This window comes from Rana temporaria, chromosome 11, assembly GCF_905171775.1.
Source record: "Rana temporaria chromosome 11, aRanTem1.1, whole genome shotgun sequence".
In the NCBI taxonomy this organism is placed as follows: domain Eukaryota; kingdom Metazoa; phylum Chordata; class Amphibia; order Anura; family Ranidae; genus Rana; species Rana temporaria.
This window is the reverse complement of record NC_053499.1, coordinates 37,237,054-37,254,367: the sequence shown is the minus strand read 5'-3', so window position 1 is coordinate 37,254,367 and position 17,314 is coordinate 37,237,054. Positions and strand designations below refer to the sequence as shown.

The 17,314-nt window shown below is 39.6% G+C and overlaps 1 protein-coding gene across 2 annotated transcripts in view; it reads left to right on the top strand.

The window, feature by feature from the left end:
- The window catches only part of LUZP2 (leucine zipper protein 2), a 701,970-nt gene extending 685,778 nt beyond the window's left edge, over window positions 1–16,192 (top strand). For both annotated transcript variants that reach the window (XM_040328360.1, XM_040328359.1), the window contains one exon: window positions 15,255–16,192. In XM_040328360.1, the coding sequence (XP_040184294.1) occupies window positions 15,255–15,386 (132 nt within the window). In that variant the 3' untranslated portion in view covers window positions 15,387–16,192. The remainder of the gene's footprint in view (window positions 1–15,254) is intronic.
- Window positions 16,193–17,314: the final 1,122 nt, after the last annotated feature.

The following is a 17,314-nucleotide window of genomic DNA, read 5'->3' as shown; positions in this document are numbered from 1 at the left end:
GTGTTTACACTCACCTCTCCCTGTTCTTCAGCTCTTGTGACCCGATCGCGGGTCAACTGTGGCGATCGGGTCTGCGGGTTCCACAGGCACGGTCTCAGAGCATATACGTCTATGTGCCCAGCCGTGCCATTCTGCCGACGTATATCGGCGTTAGGTGGTCCTTAACCTCCCTGGCGGTCTTCCCGAGACTGACTCGGGGTTAGATTTTCCTGCTACTATCGGTAACCCCGAGTCAGTCTCGGCTCGCCTCGCTGAATCCACAGGCACTTTTTACTTACCTTGTCCCTGGATCCAGCGATGCCACCGCGCTGTGTGAGCGAGCGGGACCTCGCTCGATTCACATAGTGCCTCCGTGTGACGCCGGTCTCCGTTCCCTGCGACGTTACGACGCACGGGGACGGAGAACGGCGCCAAATTCAAAAACGTAAACAAACACTATACACACAGTATACTGTAATCTTATAGATTACAGTACTGTATGTAAAAAAAACACACCCCCCCTGTCCCTAGTGGTCTGCCCAGTGTCCTGCATGTCATTTTATATAATAAAAACCTTTTTTTCTCCCTGCAAACTGTAGATTGTCCATAGCAACCAAAAGTGTCCCTTTATGTCAAAAATAGTTTTAGATCAGCTAAAAAACAGCGATAATAAATTATAATCACTTGCAGAATTGTGCGATAGCGATTTGTGGGGAAATTCGTCATAAAAAAAAAAATAATGACAGCAACAATTCTGCAACTGAGCAAATTTCAGTGATTTTAATTTGATTACATTATTGAATAATTTTTATTATAATTATATTATTATTTGTTATAATTATTTATAATTATTTATTATATTATAATTTATAATTTTGTTTTTAAAAAAATGTAATACACGGGATGCCTATTAGAATCTTGTTTGGTCAGATTTAAGTGAGTTATTTCTAAAAATTACAGACCTACAATATAAAACGCCAAATTTCCTTGCAAATAATGGTACCGCTTTCAGCATGTTTTTTCTGAAAGAATCATACCGCCAGGGAGGTTAAAGGAAAGGAATTTTTTTTTGCTGAAATTACTGTTTACAGGGTATATAGACATAATAGTTAACTGATTCCTTTTTAAAATGATTAAAAATAGATAAAGATCAATCATATAATGTACCTGTATTTTCAGTTTCGTTTATGCATCTAGTTTCATGCTTCTGTGAAGTACAGAGACACAGAGCCAATAGAGGGCAGTGATGGTTTGTAAAACGAAAGTGATTGGTTCTGAGGGGTTTAAGACACACAGTAATCACACCTCCTTGATTAGTGCCACAGAGAGAACGCTCCCATGACTTTTTTCATCAGGAAATAGACTGTTCAGAACAGAGAAGGATTACAGCAACATCATAGCAAAAACAAACGATGAGGACATGAAAACAGGACTGCAGTAAGGTAAAGGAAGCTATTTAGCTAAAAAAAAATCCTTTAGTGACCCTTTAAGTGGTTTAAGAGTCATTTAATAATATTTCAGCAAACAATTCTAAGCATGCCGCAAACGGAAAAGAAACAAACTAAATATGAAATAATCCAACCACCACTGAGGAAGTCCAGACCCAGGATGCAACAAGTATGGGATAGGAGCACGACATCTGACGTCATCCCGCAGCCATTCCTAGTTATATATGGTGGCAAGCCGGTGTTTGTATTTGAGCGGACATCAGCTGGCATGGCTTAAAGTGATTGTAAAGTCTTGTTTTTTTCCTATAAAAATAATAAACATGTTAAACTTACCTGCTCTGTTGCAGTGAATTTGCACAGAGCAGCCCAGATCCCCTCTTTTGTGATCCTGGCCCCTCCCTCCTATTCAGTGCCCCCACAGCAAACAGCTTACTATTGGGACACCAGAGCTGAGTCACAGCTAGCTGTGTCCATTCAGACGCGGAGCCCTGATCTGGCCCCGTCCCCTCTCTCCCTTGATTGGCTAGCTGACTTTGATTGACAGCAGCGGGAGCCAATGGAACCGCCGCTGTGTCTAAGCCAATCAAGAAGGAGAATCTTGCATGGCTGAGACACTCGTGGACATCGCTGGACAGAGAGGGACCTCAGGGAAGTGTTTGGGGGCTGAGGGGGGCTGCTGCGCACAAAAGGCTTCTTTATCTTAATGCATAGTATGCATTAAGATAAAAAAAAGCTTCTGCCTTTACAACCCCTTTAAGTGCCTTTTATGTGTGTGTAATTTAACACATTTTAGTAAGAAAAAAATATTTTAAATGAAGAGCACTCGATCTTCTATTGCATATGACTGTCATCCATGATTTCATTATACCTACAAAGGAGAGAGTCGAGCAGAGGGAACAGATGATTTACTTGCCACAATGATTTGAGTATACCCCTAAGGGCAACAGCTTGTTAAGACTCTATGGTAAAACAGGAGGTGAGTGGCCAGTGAGCACAAGAGGAGGATTGCATGGGCACTTTATGTACTATTTTTTTGCATCACATCCTGTTAATTCACAGAGGTGGAAGAGGAAGGAAGTTTTAAAAATGTTGGGGGATTATTTCATGATTAAATTGTATGTATGATTTGTTTTCACTTGCTGCATGCTTAGCATTTTTTCATGCTTGAAATTTTAAGTTGATATATATACAGTATGGGCCAGATTCAGATAGAATCGCCTATCTTTAGGCGGGCGTAGCGTATCTCAGATACACTACGCCGCCGTAACTTAGTGAGTCAGGTCCCGTATTCAGAAAGAACTTGCGCCCTACGTTATGGCGGTGTAGTGTAAATGGGCTGGCGTTAGCCCGCGTAATTCAAAGTTGACTGGTAGTGGGCGTGTTGTATGTAAATGACTTGTGACCCCACAAAATTGACGCTCCTAATAAACAGCGCATGCGCCCTGTCCGTGAACGTATCCCAGTGCGCATGCTCAAAATCACGTTGCAAATAGTCAATGCTTTCGACGTGAACGTAACTTACGCACAGCCCTATTCGCGTACGACTTACGCAAACAACGTAAACCACGTAAAAATTCTACGCTTTTTCCGATGTCCATACTTAACATTGGCTACGCCTCATATAGCAGGGGTAACTTTACGCCAACAAAAGCCTTACGTAAACGACGTATATCAATGCGCCGGGCGTGCGTACATTTCTGAATCGGCGTATCTAGCTCATTTGCATATTCTACGTGTAAATCTACGGAAGCGCCCCTAGCGGCCAGCGTAATTATGCAACTAAGATACGACGGCGTAAGAGACTTACGCCGGTCGTATCTTAGACAAATTCTGGCGTATCTGATTCTTTGAATCAGGCGCCAAGATACGACGCCTCACACTCAGAGTTACGACGGCGTATCTGGAGATACGCCGTTGTAACTCCTTTCTGAATCTGGCCCTATATGAGTATATATATATATACAGTATGAGTTTAATCAATTATTATGAGATGACATAGCACTTGCACTGTAGGTGTATTAAGGAGTTGCGTTGCACTATTATATGGGCTTATTATGTAACTAAACAATACATGTTCTGCATGAAGACATGTATGACCTGTTACATACATATGTATTTCTGTAATCATTCCAATTCTACAATATAATCAATGATTAAGCCATAAGCATCCACGAGTGTTAACGTCCAATTCTATGGTACACTAGTTAGACCCACCCCATATGAGCAATTAGCATTTTAAGAAGGTAGTTAGCAATGGAAGCTCTTAAATTTCTCTAACGGCAGATGTACTTTAAATGAAACATGTTGTAAGCTGTAATTCCCCTTTAGGAAATTCTTTCCCGTTTGCACACAAACGACTTGCATGTGGACTGTTCTTTTATTTACAGCTTAAAATCCTTGATACATGCATCTCTTTAAGAACTTGAAACACAGTCTCATATACATTAAGGTGATTTATGCATCAAATATCTCTGGCCTTGCAGCTGCAGCAACACGATTTAAACATTTCATAATTCTTAGCAAACAGCCTTCTGCATCTCTCTGCCACAACTATCAATACCCAGCAGAGAGACATTTCCCAGCTTTGTAAGCATTTTCTACACCTATCCAGGCATCTTTCTGAAATGTGTCTCATCTCATCTAAGCATTTATTCGTGCAAAACAAAATCGTAATCCGGAAATTAATTTAAAATGATGATCACCCTGGGATCTGAATGGAGTAAGACATAATAAAATTGGAAATCTTATTTAATGACTTTGTGCAAACAGGCTGGAAGCACTATAATGTGTAACAGCCAATCAGATGTTCAGTAATGATTGCTAGAGGCCATTTTAGGGTCCGCCGAAAACCAATAACTCAGTTTTAGAAGGATTTATGTGGGTTTTATAACCGCGTTGAGACTTATTTACAAGAGTATTGAAATGGTCAAGTTGCTAATTTTGTTTGTGGTTTTAAAGGGAATGTATAGTGGATTGGGTTATGTTTTCTTTATGTAATTTGTTACTGATTAAAAAATAAATTTCTTAAAATGGTATTACTTTTAGTTAGATAGGGATTAAAAGGTTTTAGTTAAATAGGGATTACAATTTTTCGAAAGCTTAAACTCAGTTTAGCTTTTTAGTTTTATATAGTGGTAGGGGTTGGAGCCCATGTCAAGTATTTACTGTATTTTAAAAATGCTTACAGGTTTTTGCCAAAGATACAGAAGCTGTGACCCCTTACTATTCAATGAAAATCGAGAAGAAAAGCACTCACATAGCCACATCCGTAATTGATAAAGGGAACAAGAAAAAAAGGGGGTACCAAATATTGGCAACCCAGGGTCGGACTTTTGAGGCACAGTAAACAATGGAGAATATTCAGGAAAAATTACAAAATGTATTGAACAAAACACATGGTACATAGAGAGCATATAGAATAGAGTTAAAATATATATATATATATATATATATATATATATATTGAAATACATGATATACAGTGAGCCCTTGTGCATCAACGCGTTTTGCTGTTAAGCTTCGTCAGGACACAATCAAGGTTTGTTGGTAGCAAGAGAGAAAGCGGGTCTCACTATCTTGCGGTAGAATAACAGCCTTATTCCAAAAAAGTTATATCGGAAACGTTAAATCCAGTTGTATCCGAAAGGTTAAATCCAGTGGTGTGCTGTGGAATACTCATAAGGGCCAGTGGCTCATATATTCCATATAGAAGATGTCCTCACACAATTTATTCCAACAAAATGGAAGAAAACCAAGCAGGCAAAGGGGGAAGAGAGATGAGTATGGACAGGCAACCGGAGTAAGGGTTATTATAGTCTTTGGGTCCGGGTTCTATCAGAACACATAGCCTTAAAACACAGACAGCTCAACTGTGTACAAACAGGATGGTACAATGTAGTACAAACAGATAGATCCCCTTGAGGCCATTATCAATGGTAGAAGATCGAAATAGCCCCCTGGAGAAAAGCCATATGCCAGTCACTGACTTTAAAGGTGTCAAATCGTAATCAGAATTTTTTTTTTTTTAGCAAAGGTCTATCCCTTTTTGTAAAATCATACATTTTATTTACAACTATATAAAAGTAATCCACAAGTTATACACAAAAAGGAGTAACCAAATTTAGATTTTGTACTTCTCTAAAAATGTATTGGGAGGTACCACCTAAAAAATGCTGCTAAAAAATTATTTGATTAAAAACATGGTACTAAAAAATACAATAATAGAAAACAGAATTGTCGCATGCTCATGAAATACTGTAAAAAAAATTCATGACCAGCCCATAATCACTGCCAAATCAAATTATCCTATTATTACCGATTTATTATATTTAAGATTTAATATCTCAAAGATATGATGTGGGTTAAATGAGAGTTTTTTTACCAAGAGTGAAAGCTTTAACACAATAACAACATTTATTGGTGAGTAGTTGAAACTATCTAATACACAGCCATCTATCTATAGTCTACCCCAAGGAAGAAATATATAATAATAATAATAATAATAATAATAAGGTTAAAACAAAAGAATTACATGAAGGACTACAGAATATGTTCCTTAAAACATCAATCTACAAACACATTTAGTTACAAGTAAAAGGCAGACCTTTCCCATAGTTACCCTTTGCACCAAGGTTCCATTTTGATGGCTGCTCTCCCATAAAGTGAGCGTTTCCCTCCCATCTAGTCTATGTATATCATTACAGGCTAATGCCTCATTGGTTGGCATGGCATGGCTCTGATTGGTGGGCTTCCCTATTCCCGATTAAGGACTGGCTACATTTCCAATCCCTATACTTTGCATAAGTCAGTCCCCTGACTATTCTGAGCAGGAGATTGACTTGAATTTTCCTGGGAAGTTAAGTATTGATTACGGGTTTGCCTCCCTTCATTGCATATCCCAGCATGGGATGCTTTGAAGTGAATATGTGTAGAACAATGAGGTTTGGGTCCCACTGTTTGTATACACAAGCTAAGGCACTGAACTGTCTGTTCTAACAGACACTTCTGTGACGCGATGTTGCACACCCTCCCTAGCTACAAGCTAAATATTACAATATTTTACAGCAATTAATGGAGATTTCACATTAACTAAGAAGGCAACACTATTAAACCATGTTGTTGTGTTAACATAAGTAACATTACAAATATAGCATCAAGCAATAGACTTGTTGCATTAGTTGTGGATCCGGTCAGCACGCTGTATTTTGCATCACTCTTCGTCAGGAGGGGTGAGGTACTGTAAATTAAAATCAAAACCAGAATTTATTTATTCACTAGAATTCATAATTAGTCTTTCTTATATATCATTATGGAGCTTAAGTGTAATCGGCGCCTGGCGCCGTAATGCGTTCCACGCTGGAATGCGACGCTGCGGCCGCGCAATGAAGTCATCGCCCAGCGCTGCGTGCGTTCCAGCCTGGAACGTGAAAGTGCCGAGCACCATCAGCGCGCTATACGGCACACATGCCTCTCAACCTTAAATAGAACGGTGTGTTGTACACACACCGTTCTATTATTGTCAGCCGTAGCTCAGCCACGCTATAAACACTGGTGCCATCGCCCCCAATGCTGCATATTAACCCAGGCTGCAACTCCATGGCTATCTAGCTACTACCTTAACTGCATCCAGGCTGCCATTGCTGGGGACAACCTAGGAGATCTTCCTTGCTGACAACCTACACTACGGAATCCCTTGCTGCTACACTCAAGCACTGCAAACGGATAAGTTACAATCGTTTCAATTGTAGTGCTAGATCTGATACATATATTGCTCCTTAACAATTGCTGTATTTAACTCTGGCTTGTTAGTTAGTTGTTAGTTATTAACATACTACTTGGGACTGACTGTTGTGCCGTTGGCTGTTTGCTGTGGAACATCTTAAAGGGACATATACTCTCAAATTAGCTGAGCTATATTTGCCTTGCTTATGCAATTATTAGATGCCATTACAATTCCTATTTACTACGTGCTTGACATAAGTTGTTACTTGTTTATGGGCCCATACCCTTAGTTACTGAACATGTTCACCTTAACTTTTCTATGCTAAGGGCTGCTGGTATTTCATATCTGCTCCCTTAGTGGCCTAATGCACTTTTTTATGTTAAAGTGATATGATGTAGAGAACCCCCATACTCCTGTTCTCTGATTGGAGTGACGCCTGGGGTCCGGTACTGATAATCACTTGCATTCAGAAGTGCATTGGAATCTTCTCGTGTATTGTATACTTTTAAATGCTAGGGTTTGGTCGCATGTTGTAATACGTCCAGCCTTAGTAGCTCAATACATTCCCTTATGTGAGAGAGAGATGATGTAGAGAACGCCCAAACTTCTGTTCTGATTGGAGTGATGCCTGGGGTCCAATACTGAATTCTCACATAGGGTAGTGCATTGAAGTCCTTGCTAACCGCAGTTGTGGTTCACTCCCGTTCAACAGAGCTGTTACAATACGTAGAAATAAGGAAAATTCCAATACCTATAATTTAAGAATTTGTAATAGTTATTATTATTAGTCAGTTACTATTTCGGATTTTCAGATTTTTTTTCTTATTTTCGGATTTTCACATTTTCAGATTTTTCAGATTTTTGAATTTATGAATTTACGAGTTTCCGAATTTTAGAATTTATGAATTTACACATTTTCTTTATCGTAAACATTAGTTAAACAGGTTTTTGTTCATTTTAATATTTTTCCGAATTAACTAATTTGACGAAGAAACTAATTCAGAATGAAAAAAATTGCACATGTCTACCCAACAGGCTAGTTATGAAAAGTGTGAAAATCTGAAAATCTAACTATTCTCTGACTTTACTAGCAAAATAACTAGCATTATTAAAATAAGGCTAGTACTGCCAGATCCCATACTTTTCTCACTACAGTCATCCTTTAAACTGTATCTGTAGCCAAAACATTTTTAGTACATAAAACCCAGACAATTTTTTTAATTATATTTTCATGTCTGTGTCCTTTTGGAGATGTTTCATTCAACCACTTCATTACTGGGCACTTAAACCCCCTTTCAATTTTCATCTTTCAGCGCTGACGCATTTTGAATGACAATTGCGCGGTCATACAACACTGTACCCAAAACATATTTTTCCATTTTTTTCCCACAAATAGAGCTTTCTTTTGGTGGTATTTGATCATCTCTGTGATTTTTATTTTTTGCGCTATAAACAAAAAAAGACAGAAAATTTGGGAAAAAAACACAATGGGGCAGATCCACAAAAGGATTACGCTGGCGTATCTATTGATATGCCGGCGTAATTTTAAATTTCCTGCGTCGTATCTTTGTTTTGTATCCACAAAACAAGATACGATGGTATCTGGGATCGATCTGACAGGCGTACGTCTTAGTACGCCGTCGGATCTTAGATGCAATTTTTCGGCGGCTGCTAGGTGGCGTTTCTGTCTAAATCCGCGCCGAGTATGCAAATTAGCTATTTACGGCGATCCACGAACGTACGTCCGGCCGGCGCATTTTTTTACGTCGTTTTCGATTGGCTTTTTCTGGCGTATAGTTAAATCTGCTAAATGGTGGCGTACTCAATGTTAAGTATGGCTGTCGTTCCCGCGTACAATTTTGAATTTTTTACATCGTTTTCGTAAGTCGTTCGCGAATAAGGATTTGCATAGAATGACGTCACCGTCGGAAGCATTGGCTTGTTCCGGGTTAATTTCGAGCATGCGCACTGGGATACCCCCACGGACGGTGCATGCGCAGTTAAAAAAAAAACGTTGTTTACGTCGGGTGACGTATTAACATAAAACACGGCCCAATTACATCCATTGAATTTCGCGCCCTTAAGCCGCCAGAGATACACTATACCGCCGTAACTTACGGAGCAAATTCTTTGTGGATTCGAAAAAAAAAAATTGCGGCGGCGTAGTGTATCTTAGATACTCTACGCCCGGTGGGAAGATGCGCCCAGGTACGTGGATCTACCCCATAATTTTTTACTTTTTGTTATAATAATATCCCATTTTTTTTTTTTTAAATATATTTCTTTCCTCAGTTTAGGCCGGTATGTATTCTTCTACATATTTTTATTAAAAAAAAATCTCAATAAGCATATATTGATTGGTTTGCGCAAAAGTTATAGCGCCTACAAGTATACACAAGTAAAATTTGAAATAAAACTTTACGTTAGACTCAAATATTTTGGTGTGGTATTTCGATTTGAGGTTTAAACATTGTCCTCACATAATATTGTCCACACATAACCCAGATGCCAACAGGGATATTATTAGCACAACATTGATAAAATAAATTTTAAAGTACTTAAGGTAAGTGTCACTTACCACCATTTGAAGGTTCTATCACCATAAAAGTACTGTTCTACTGTTCTGACAGACGCTCAGCTTGTAACCTTTGCCCGCTTCATCAAACCTAAAACAAAAAAAAAGTTGTGGCTAAAGATACACTTTAAGAACAGTATTATAATGCTTAGCCATAACCCAAAAATCCCTAATTATGCATCTAAATAAAGATTCACTTTTTTTTCTTTTTGTGCTTTGAACAGCTAGGTCGTGTTTGCTTGTAAGTGGAGTAAATTGGTACGTGCAGCACAAAGAAATATATTTAGCGTATAAAAGTGGTTATTTTATCACAGGCAAAGGTCTTTACAAATGCTCTATAGATCAAAATGAATGTAATCTGCAGTATTTCATTCAGTGAAAGGCACTTACATGTTTCTCAATAGATAGACGGTATGGGGCATGTAACGAGAACATGAAGAAGGAATTCTTTTCAGGTCCTTGTATCTTTATTAGCCATTTCAGGAGTTCAAAGTTTTAGAGTCTGAAAGCATTTTTGTGCTGTGGCAAGCTGTTTTTTTCCCAAGAAGCCTTAGAAATAAGCTGCAAAATTCTGTAGTTTGTATGGAACAGAAAAAAACATTGCAAAAAATGTTTTTTTCTTTTAATATATTGTAAATGCAAATGAAAATATTTTTATAAATCATTAATGTGCACTTTGTAACACACCTTTGCTGGAGGCAAGTAGGTGAACCAAATCATATGGCTGTATATTGCCATTTCTATGAAGTTTGCTACTCAGCCAGCCACCTGCCACCTAAGTAGACAAGCTGGACACCTTCCTTGTAACAAGAACCTGGGGAAATGAAAGAAACCTAAAGCGATTTGCCTATTAACCCCAACTATCAGATAATAGATTGTCTAGACCAGGGATATGCAAATATGCGGACCTCCAGCTGTTGCAAAACAACAAGTCCCATCATGCCTCTGCCTCTGGGTGTCATGCTTGTGGTTGTCAGTCTTGCTATATGCCTCATGGGACTTGTAGTTCTGCAACAGCTGGAGGTTTTCTAATTGCAAATACCTGGTCTAGACCTTTAGAAAATGGGAAAATCCATGCCACATGTATACCCTCTGTTTCTAAAGAGGATGAGTACTTAATTGTTGTACCCCCTAAACACGAAGACTGCTGTGGCTTATGATATCTATCAAAACCAAAGAAAAAAAATCCTTCTCTTATCCTCTGCCTTTAAAATTATGGAAGGGTGGCCAGAAACTTTCCTCCACTGACATAAGGACAGACTACCCCCCCCCCCAGTCTAATCATTGACCATGTTCCTCATGCTAAAGTAGCTAAACAGTTTCCAAGATTTGGCTTGATGGAGAATCAAGTTGACTCTCCATCAAGCCACAGGCCAGATTTTGATTTCTAAAAGTTGAGTTAATTATTTAATCTTAATATTGACCTCTCTAAATACATTGGTGTACTTTTAACTTATTTATAGCATTGTCATATCAAAAGGGATGGAGCGCCTACTTAAGCCTGTGCAACTATAATCTCCAAAAACACTCCAGCACTAAATCCAGGGGTTTTCATTAGCAATGCTTCAATCCATACTGCCACAAAGACCTCCTCAGACTGGGATATCTTTAATAAACTGAAAAAAAAACCTCATGCATTATAAAATGTATGTGTTTCAGGGGATAGGCTCCTTCAAAAGGGTTTTAGCTCTAAGGAAGGAAGCCTGTCCCCCAAAATATGTCAGTCATCTAATCGTTTCGGTCCCAGGGCGGGTTACACTGCATTCGACTAAAGTACACCGGGCCAGATTCACGTAGGGCAGCGGCGGCGTAACATATCGTAGATACGTTACACCGCCGCAATTTTTCATCGCAAGTGCCTGATTCACCAAGCACTTGCGATGAAAACCTACGCCGGCGGCCTCCGGCGCAAGGCGGGCCTATTCAAATGGGCGTGTGCCATTTAAATTAGGCGCGCTCCCGCGCCGGACCTACCGCGCATGCTCCGTTTCCGAACTCCCGCCGTTCTTTGCGCACCGTGACGTCATTTTTTCGAACGGCGACGCACGTAGCGTAATTCATAATACATTATTTTTTTAAATTTCGACGCGGGAACGACGGCCATACTTTATACAGCAATACGATTGCTGTGTAAAGTTAAGGCACAAAAAAAACCGACTAACTTTGCGAAGGGAAACTAGACTAGCGGCGACGTAGCGAACGCAAAAATCTGTCAGGAATCGTCGTAACTCATAATTTGCATACCCGACGCTGGTTTACGACGCAAACTCCCCCCAGCGGCGGCCGCGGTATTGCATCCTAAGATCCGACAGTGTAAAACAATTACACCTGTCGGATCTTCTGGCTATCTATGCGTAACTGATTCTATGAATCAGTCGCATAGATAGAAACAGAGATACAACGGCGTATCAGGAGATACGCCGTCGTATCTCCACTGTGAATCTGGCCCACCATGCTTACTGTTTTTATCCACTTGTGAGTTTCCATTTGTCTTGGTGGACTTAATAAATGTGTCTGTGTTAATGCATGAGGTTTGTGCCATCTTGTGTGTTTTTTGCTGTGCAACTATAAACATGTTAAAAAATGTATTAGGAAATATACAAAACATCCATCATAAATAAAACATCTAAAAGTCCATGATTAAACACCCAATACGCAAATGACAATCTTCCTGACACCAGTGTACTGTAGAAATCAAAAACACCCAGTGACTAATCCCTTAGGAGAGTAAGCTCATCTTCATAATAAGCCTCCCAAAAAAATGGAAGGTCTAAAAGCACTTTTATATAACCCACTCCAGACTGCCATTCTCCGGATCACAGACGGATACATCAAGATGGAAAAAGAGACTAACAATAGTGAAGAACCACCTAAAAAGTTTTTATAGAAAACTAAAAGGATACACTCACATAGGCCAAAAATTTCACAAATCACAAAAAATACTAGACTCACACTACGGTGATACAAACCAAGCACCCTCACAGCTCAAAAGCATCCAAGCGTGATGACGAGAGTGGGAATTCGCCCTACACATACGAGGTTCACCTGAATGACATCTTTAGTTGGCTTGCATCTTGGTTGTTTGATCATGGAGTTGTTTTATTGACTAAATATTATTTATGATGGATGCTTTGTATATTTCCCAATATGTTATTCAGATATTTTTATTTGCACAAGTTTAAGTGGGCGCTTCTTTACTATTGAGTCGACATTTCAGGTATAATATTTATGAGGTAGCTGTCTATTTATCTTTAAAGTGGAATTCCAGGATATTTCTAGCTATGCTTAAACCTGCCCCCACTCCTTTCAAAATCCTATTCTAACTACCCTGTGAAAGGAAGATGCTTACAATTTTATATTTTTAGAGCACCCTGGCCTAGTCACATGATCTCCACAGTGTCCAGCTTCAGGAAAGAGGAGAGATTGTCAACAACAGCTAAAATGCCTGGACGGTGACGTCACCCATAGGCTTACTATGGGGTATCAGTTGTTGGCTGTCCCTCCATTCCCTTGAAGCCTTCACTGGGAGAAGATCATCTTTCTTTCACAGGGTATTTAGAATAGGATTTAGAAGAGGGTGGGGGCAGGTTTAAGCTAGTTAGGAATAGCCTGGATTTCCACTTTAACCACTTCTCCCCGGGTGAACATCATATGAAGTCCTGGGGTTTAAGTGGTGATACCAGGATGATGCCTGCAAACCAATCTTGGTTTGATCAGATGCTTTGGAGGCCAGAGGAGACATCTGAGGTCTAATAAAGAGGAAGTGTCATGCTTATTGCTATCATAAGGGATGTTGTTCATTGAATTGATAAAAAAAGAAAAAAGAGACCATGTAAAACAATGTTTAAATAAAAACATTGGAAAGCGCCTCCTGTCCCCCTATGCTCATGTGCAAAAGCAAATGCATATTTAAGCCCTGCAAACATGTGTAAATGGTAATCACACCACACATATGAGGTATTACCATGAACGTCAGAGGGAGAACAATAATTTTAGTTACAGACCACCCATGTAACCCTAAGCTGGTAACCTGCAAAGGCTTTTTTGGTGCAAGATTTCTTAGGTTCCGTAGTTTGGCAAAGGATTACGCAATTTTAAAGTGTGACATGTTAGGTATCTATTTACTCAGGATAACATGGTATTATATTGTGCTTGTGTGCAATACAATCCATTAAAGTATCTATTTTTCAATTAAATTGTGTTTTAAAAAAAAATGCTGCGCAAATACCACGTGCAATGAAAAATTGCAACACCCACCATTTTACTCTACATGGTCTCTGCCTGCAAAATATATAATGTTTGTGATGGAGGTGTGGGTGGAACATAACACATGCAGAGATCAAGAGGGATTTTAGGTCCCCTGACCAAGGGGTTCTTAATTTTGGGGGGTTAAAAATCAGGGAGTCAGATACAGAGAAGGCCAACGTGATGGAATGCAGAAAATAAACAGGGTGGCAGAAGGGCACATCAAGGGATAAGTCCAAAGGCACAGGGCAGTAATTTAATACAGCAGGGACTTAATGCAGAATCACAAGGCCACAATTCAGTACAGCAAAGTCCAGGGGAACAGGACAGCAATTCAGGGAGCCAACGGGGGCCTCAGCGGAGAAAGTCCAGGCAGCTTGGCAGGGAAAAGGGGGTCTGGCTGGCAGAGGTCCTTCATAGGCATTTCACGGGTCCTCAGGGGGCTGTGTGTCCTGACCGTAGCACCTGGACCACACAGACAATTCAGGACTACAAGCAGTGCAGAAAGAAAAGCACAGCCCATATGGATCGGTCTCCCCAATTCCATGCGTCTTCTTACCTCCTTGTGAGACCTGCAGCCATCGGCTCCTTTGTCCATCACTGAAGAGACTCTCAATAGTCTGACATTTTCTGCCAGAATAGGGAAATTGAATTGCACTTTGAATTTAGCTAAGGCTAGCATGCAACACCTGGTGCTGGCACATCTAGCTTCTCCAGATACTGGACACCATGCTTTCTGCATCTCCCATCCCCTGCGGAGCACAGGAGCTAAAAGATCAATTAAGCTGACCAGCTGACTTCTTACACACTGTTGATTTCAACAAAACAACACAAAAAAAAAATATTATTATATTTCTGACCCATGTTACAATGTTTAGTGGTTCTAAGGATTTTTATAGAAAAAATGTTTCGTTCCAACGACCAGTTTGTTAAACAAATTGGTTGTTAAACGAGGAGACACGAGTACTCAATATTTTAAACATTCTTAACTACTGTATCGTGAAAAAAGGCCTAAACACAAAACTTCAGCTCAATAACATTGTTTTATTTTGCATAAGTACAGAACACAAACGAAAATTCTGTATTGTACTGTACAATAAAATGATGTATAGCTGGTCGTAAGTACAAGGGGTCATTAAACAGGTAAGTCATTAAACAAGGAGTATCTGTATGTGAGGAGTGTCAGATTTGGCCTGGGAGTCAAGTAGTTGATTATTTGTTTTTGCTATTTTTTGGTTATTTATAGCGTTGATGTTAATATTAATATTTTTTCATTTTTTTCCAGAGTCATACAATTGCACCTGTAAATACAACATCAAGTCCCAATGAACTGACAAATAAAGAATTCCAACAAGATAAGAACTGTGACTCTCGCAATGTAAGCATATGCCACGTTGCCACAAATTCCCAACCGTAGCTACATTTTTGTTGTATATCTAGACCCTACTGTTTTATAGCTTAGCTATGAAATCTTTCTATGAACATCTAACTGTTTTGGGCAAACGGTATTTTTGTTGGCTTTCTGTACCAATTTTATACCCTAAACTGGTTGTAAATGATAACACAGATGTAAGCACTCTTTAGGGTTACAGTTGTACAGCCTTGTGTTCAAAGTTCTTTTTGTACAAAATAATTGACATGGGCTACATAGGAGTTATACATATTTTGCACTTTAGTTTTTGATCACCTTCCCTTTCAATACCAAATTTAGCTTGCTTACAGCTTACGTTTCTCTTGAAACAGATGTAGTTCCTTCCTTAATATCGGAGTGCATGGCACAACTCCCATCTTTGTTTCCTGATTGGCTGTCCCAGTTTCTTGTCATCGGGGGTAGAACTTAAAAAACAAGGAATACAGGAATTTTAGTACTAGCACCAAAGAGGCAGTTGGCAGGAAATTGCACTAATTTTAGGAGACATTTCAGCTGAGAGCAATTTTTAAACACATTAGACATTATAGGCATTATGTATTATTTAGCAGTCTGTTAAATCATCTTTATCTATTTTTTTAATATACTAAAATTGTTGTATTTGTAATATTAAATCTTCAGTAGCAGTTTCCAGAGTCATGATATGTTTGTAACTGATGGAAAATATTGCATGGATGCACAAAAAGATTATGTTGTAACTGATGTTTACACATTTTAAACCTAAGGCCCGTACACACGATCCAATTTTATGGCCATAATTGTCTGATGGACGTGTTGTGTCGAATAATCAGACCGTGTGTATGCTTCATCAGACAATTGTTGGCTGAATTAACGACAACAAATGTTGGCTGTTCATGCTCACCAACTGTCTGGCAATAAATCTGTTACGTCGGGTTTATCCGATCGTGTGTATACAAGTCCGTCCAACTAAAATAGAAAGTACAAACATGCATGCTCGCAACCAATGCTAAACATCATACAACAATAGCAGAAGTTGCCCAAAGAGTGGCAGTAAATAGCTGAATAAACACGTGGTTTGGTGAATGTTGGCTGAAAACGCCCTTCGGACCAAAATCTACGGAAAAGACCGCTGGAAGTCCAATTGTGTGTACGAGGCTTTAGAGTGTATGCAGAGTCCAAACCTTTCCCTTTAGTTTTGGATAGAGTAGGGTATGGTTCAGACCGTTGTCTTTTTTTTTAGCAATGTCCTATCAGGGGAATTTTCCTTTGCATACTCTACCAGAAACAAAGCAAAAAGTAGGGGGCAATCTTTCCAATGTGATGCCTCCTACACACAATCTGGTTTCCCAGCAGATTTTGTACCGCCGAGAAACCCGAGGGGAAAGTCGAGAACCGACTCGGCAGCATTTTCCCCCTACACACAGCTGTTTTTTCTGGCAGGAAAACTGCCATGAGAGCTTTGGCTGTGAAACCTGTCCGTGTGTATGCTCCACTGCAGTGTTTCCCATATGAAAAATTGCTGGGAAAAAGACCGACGTGAATCGCGGCAGGAAAAAAGAGATTCTAATTTTTCCCGGTTTTCCTGTCGGGAAAGCTGCTATGGAGCATACACATGGCCAGTTCTCCTGGCCAAAAGCTGTCACGGCAGTTTTCCTGATGGGAAAACTGGTCATGTGTACGAGGCATGAGAGGATATTTCTCCTTAGACAGTTGTCACTAAGTTTTTCCCTCACCACCTCTTCCGGTGCCAATTTAAAAGACAAATGGTTTTCCCTCCACTTCCTGTACCAGAAACAAAGCAGAAAGTAAGAGGAAATCTCTCCAAAGTGAGAAGATATATTCTCTTGCACAGTTGTCACCAGAACAGAATTCACAATAAGAATTTCCAGTTTCCCAATTGTCCTGTTACAGTGACAATTCCAAAATGTTGTATTTACCATCGCTTTCTGTACTGG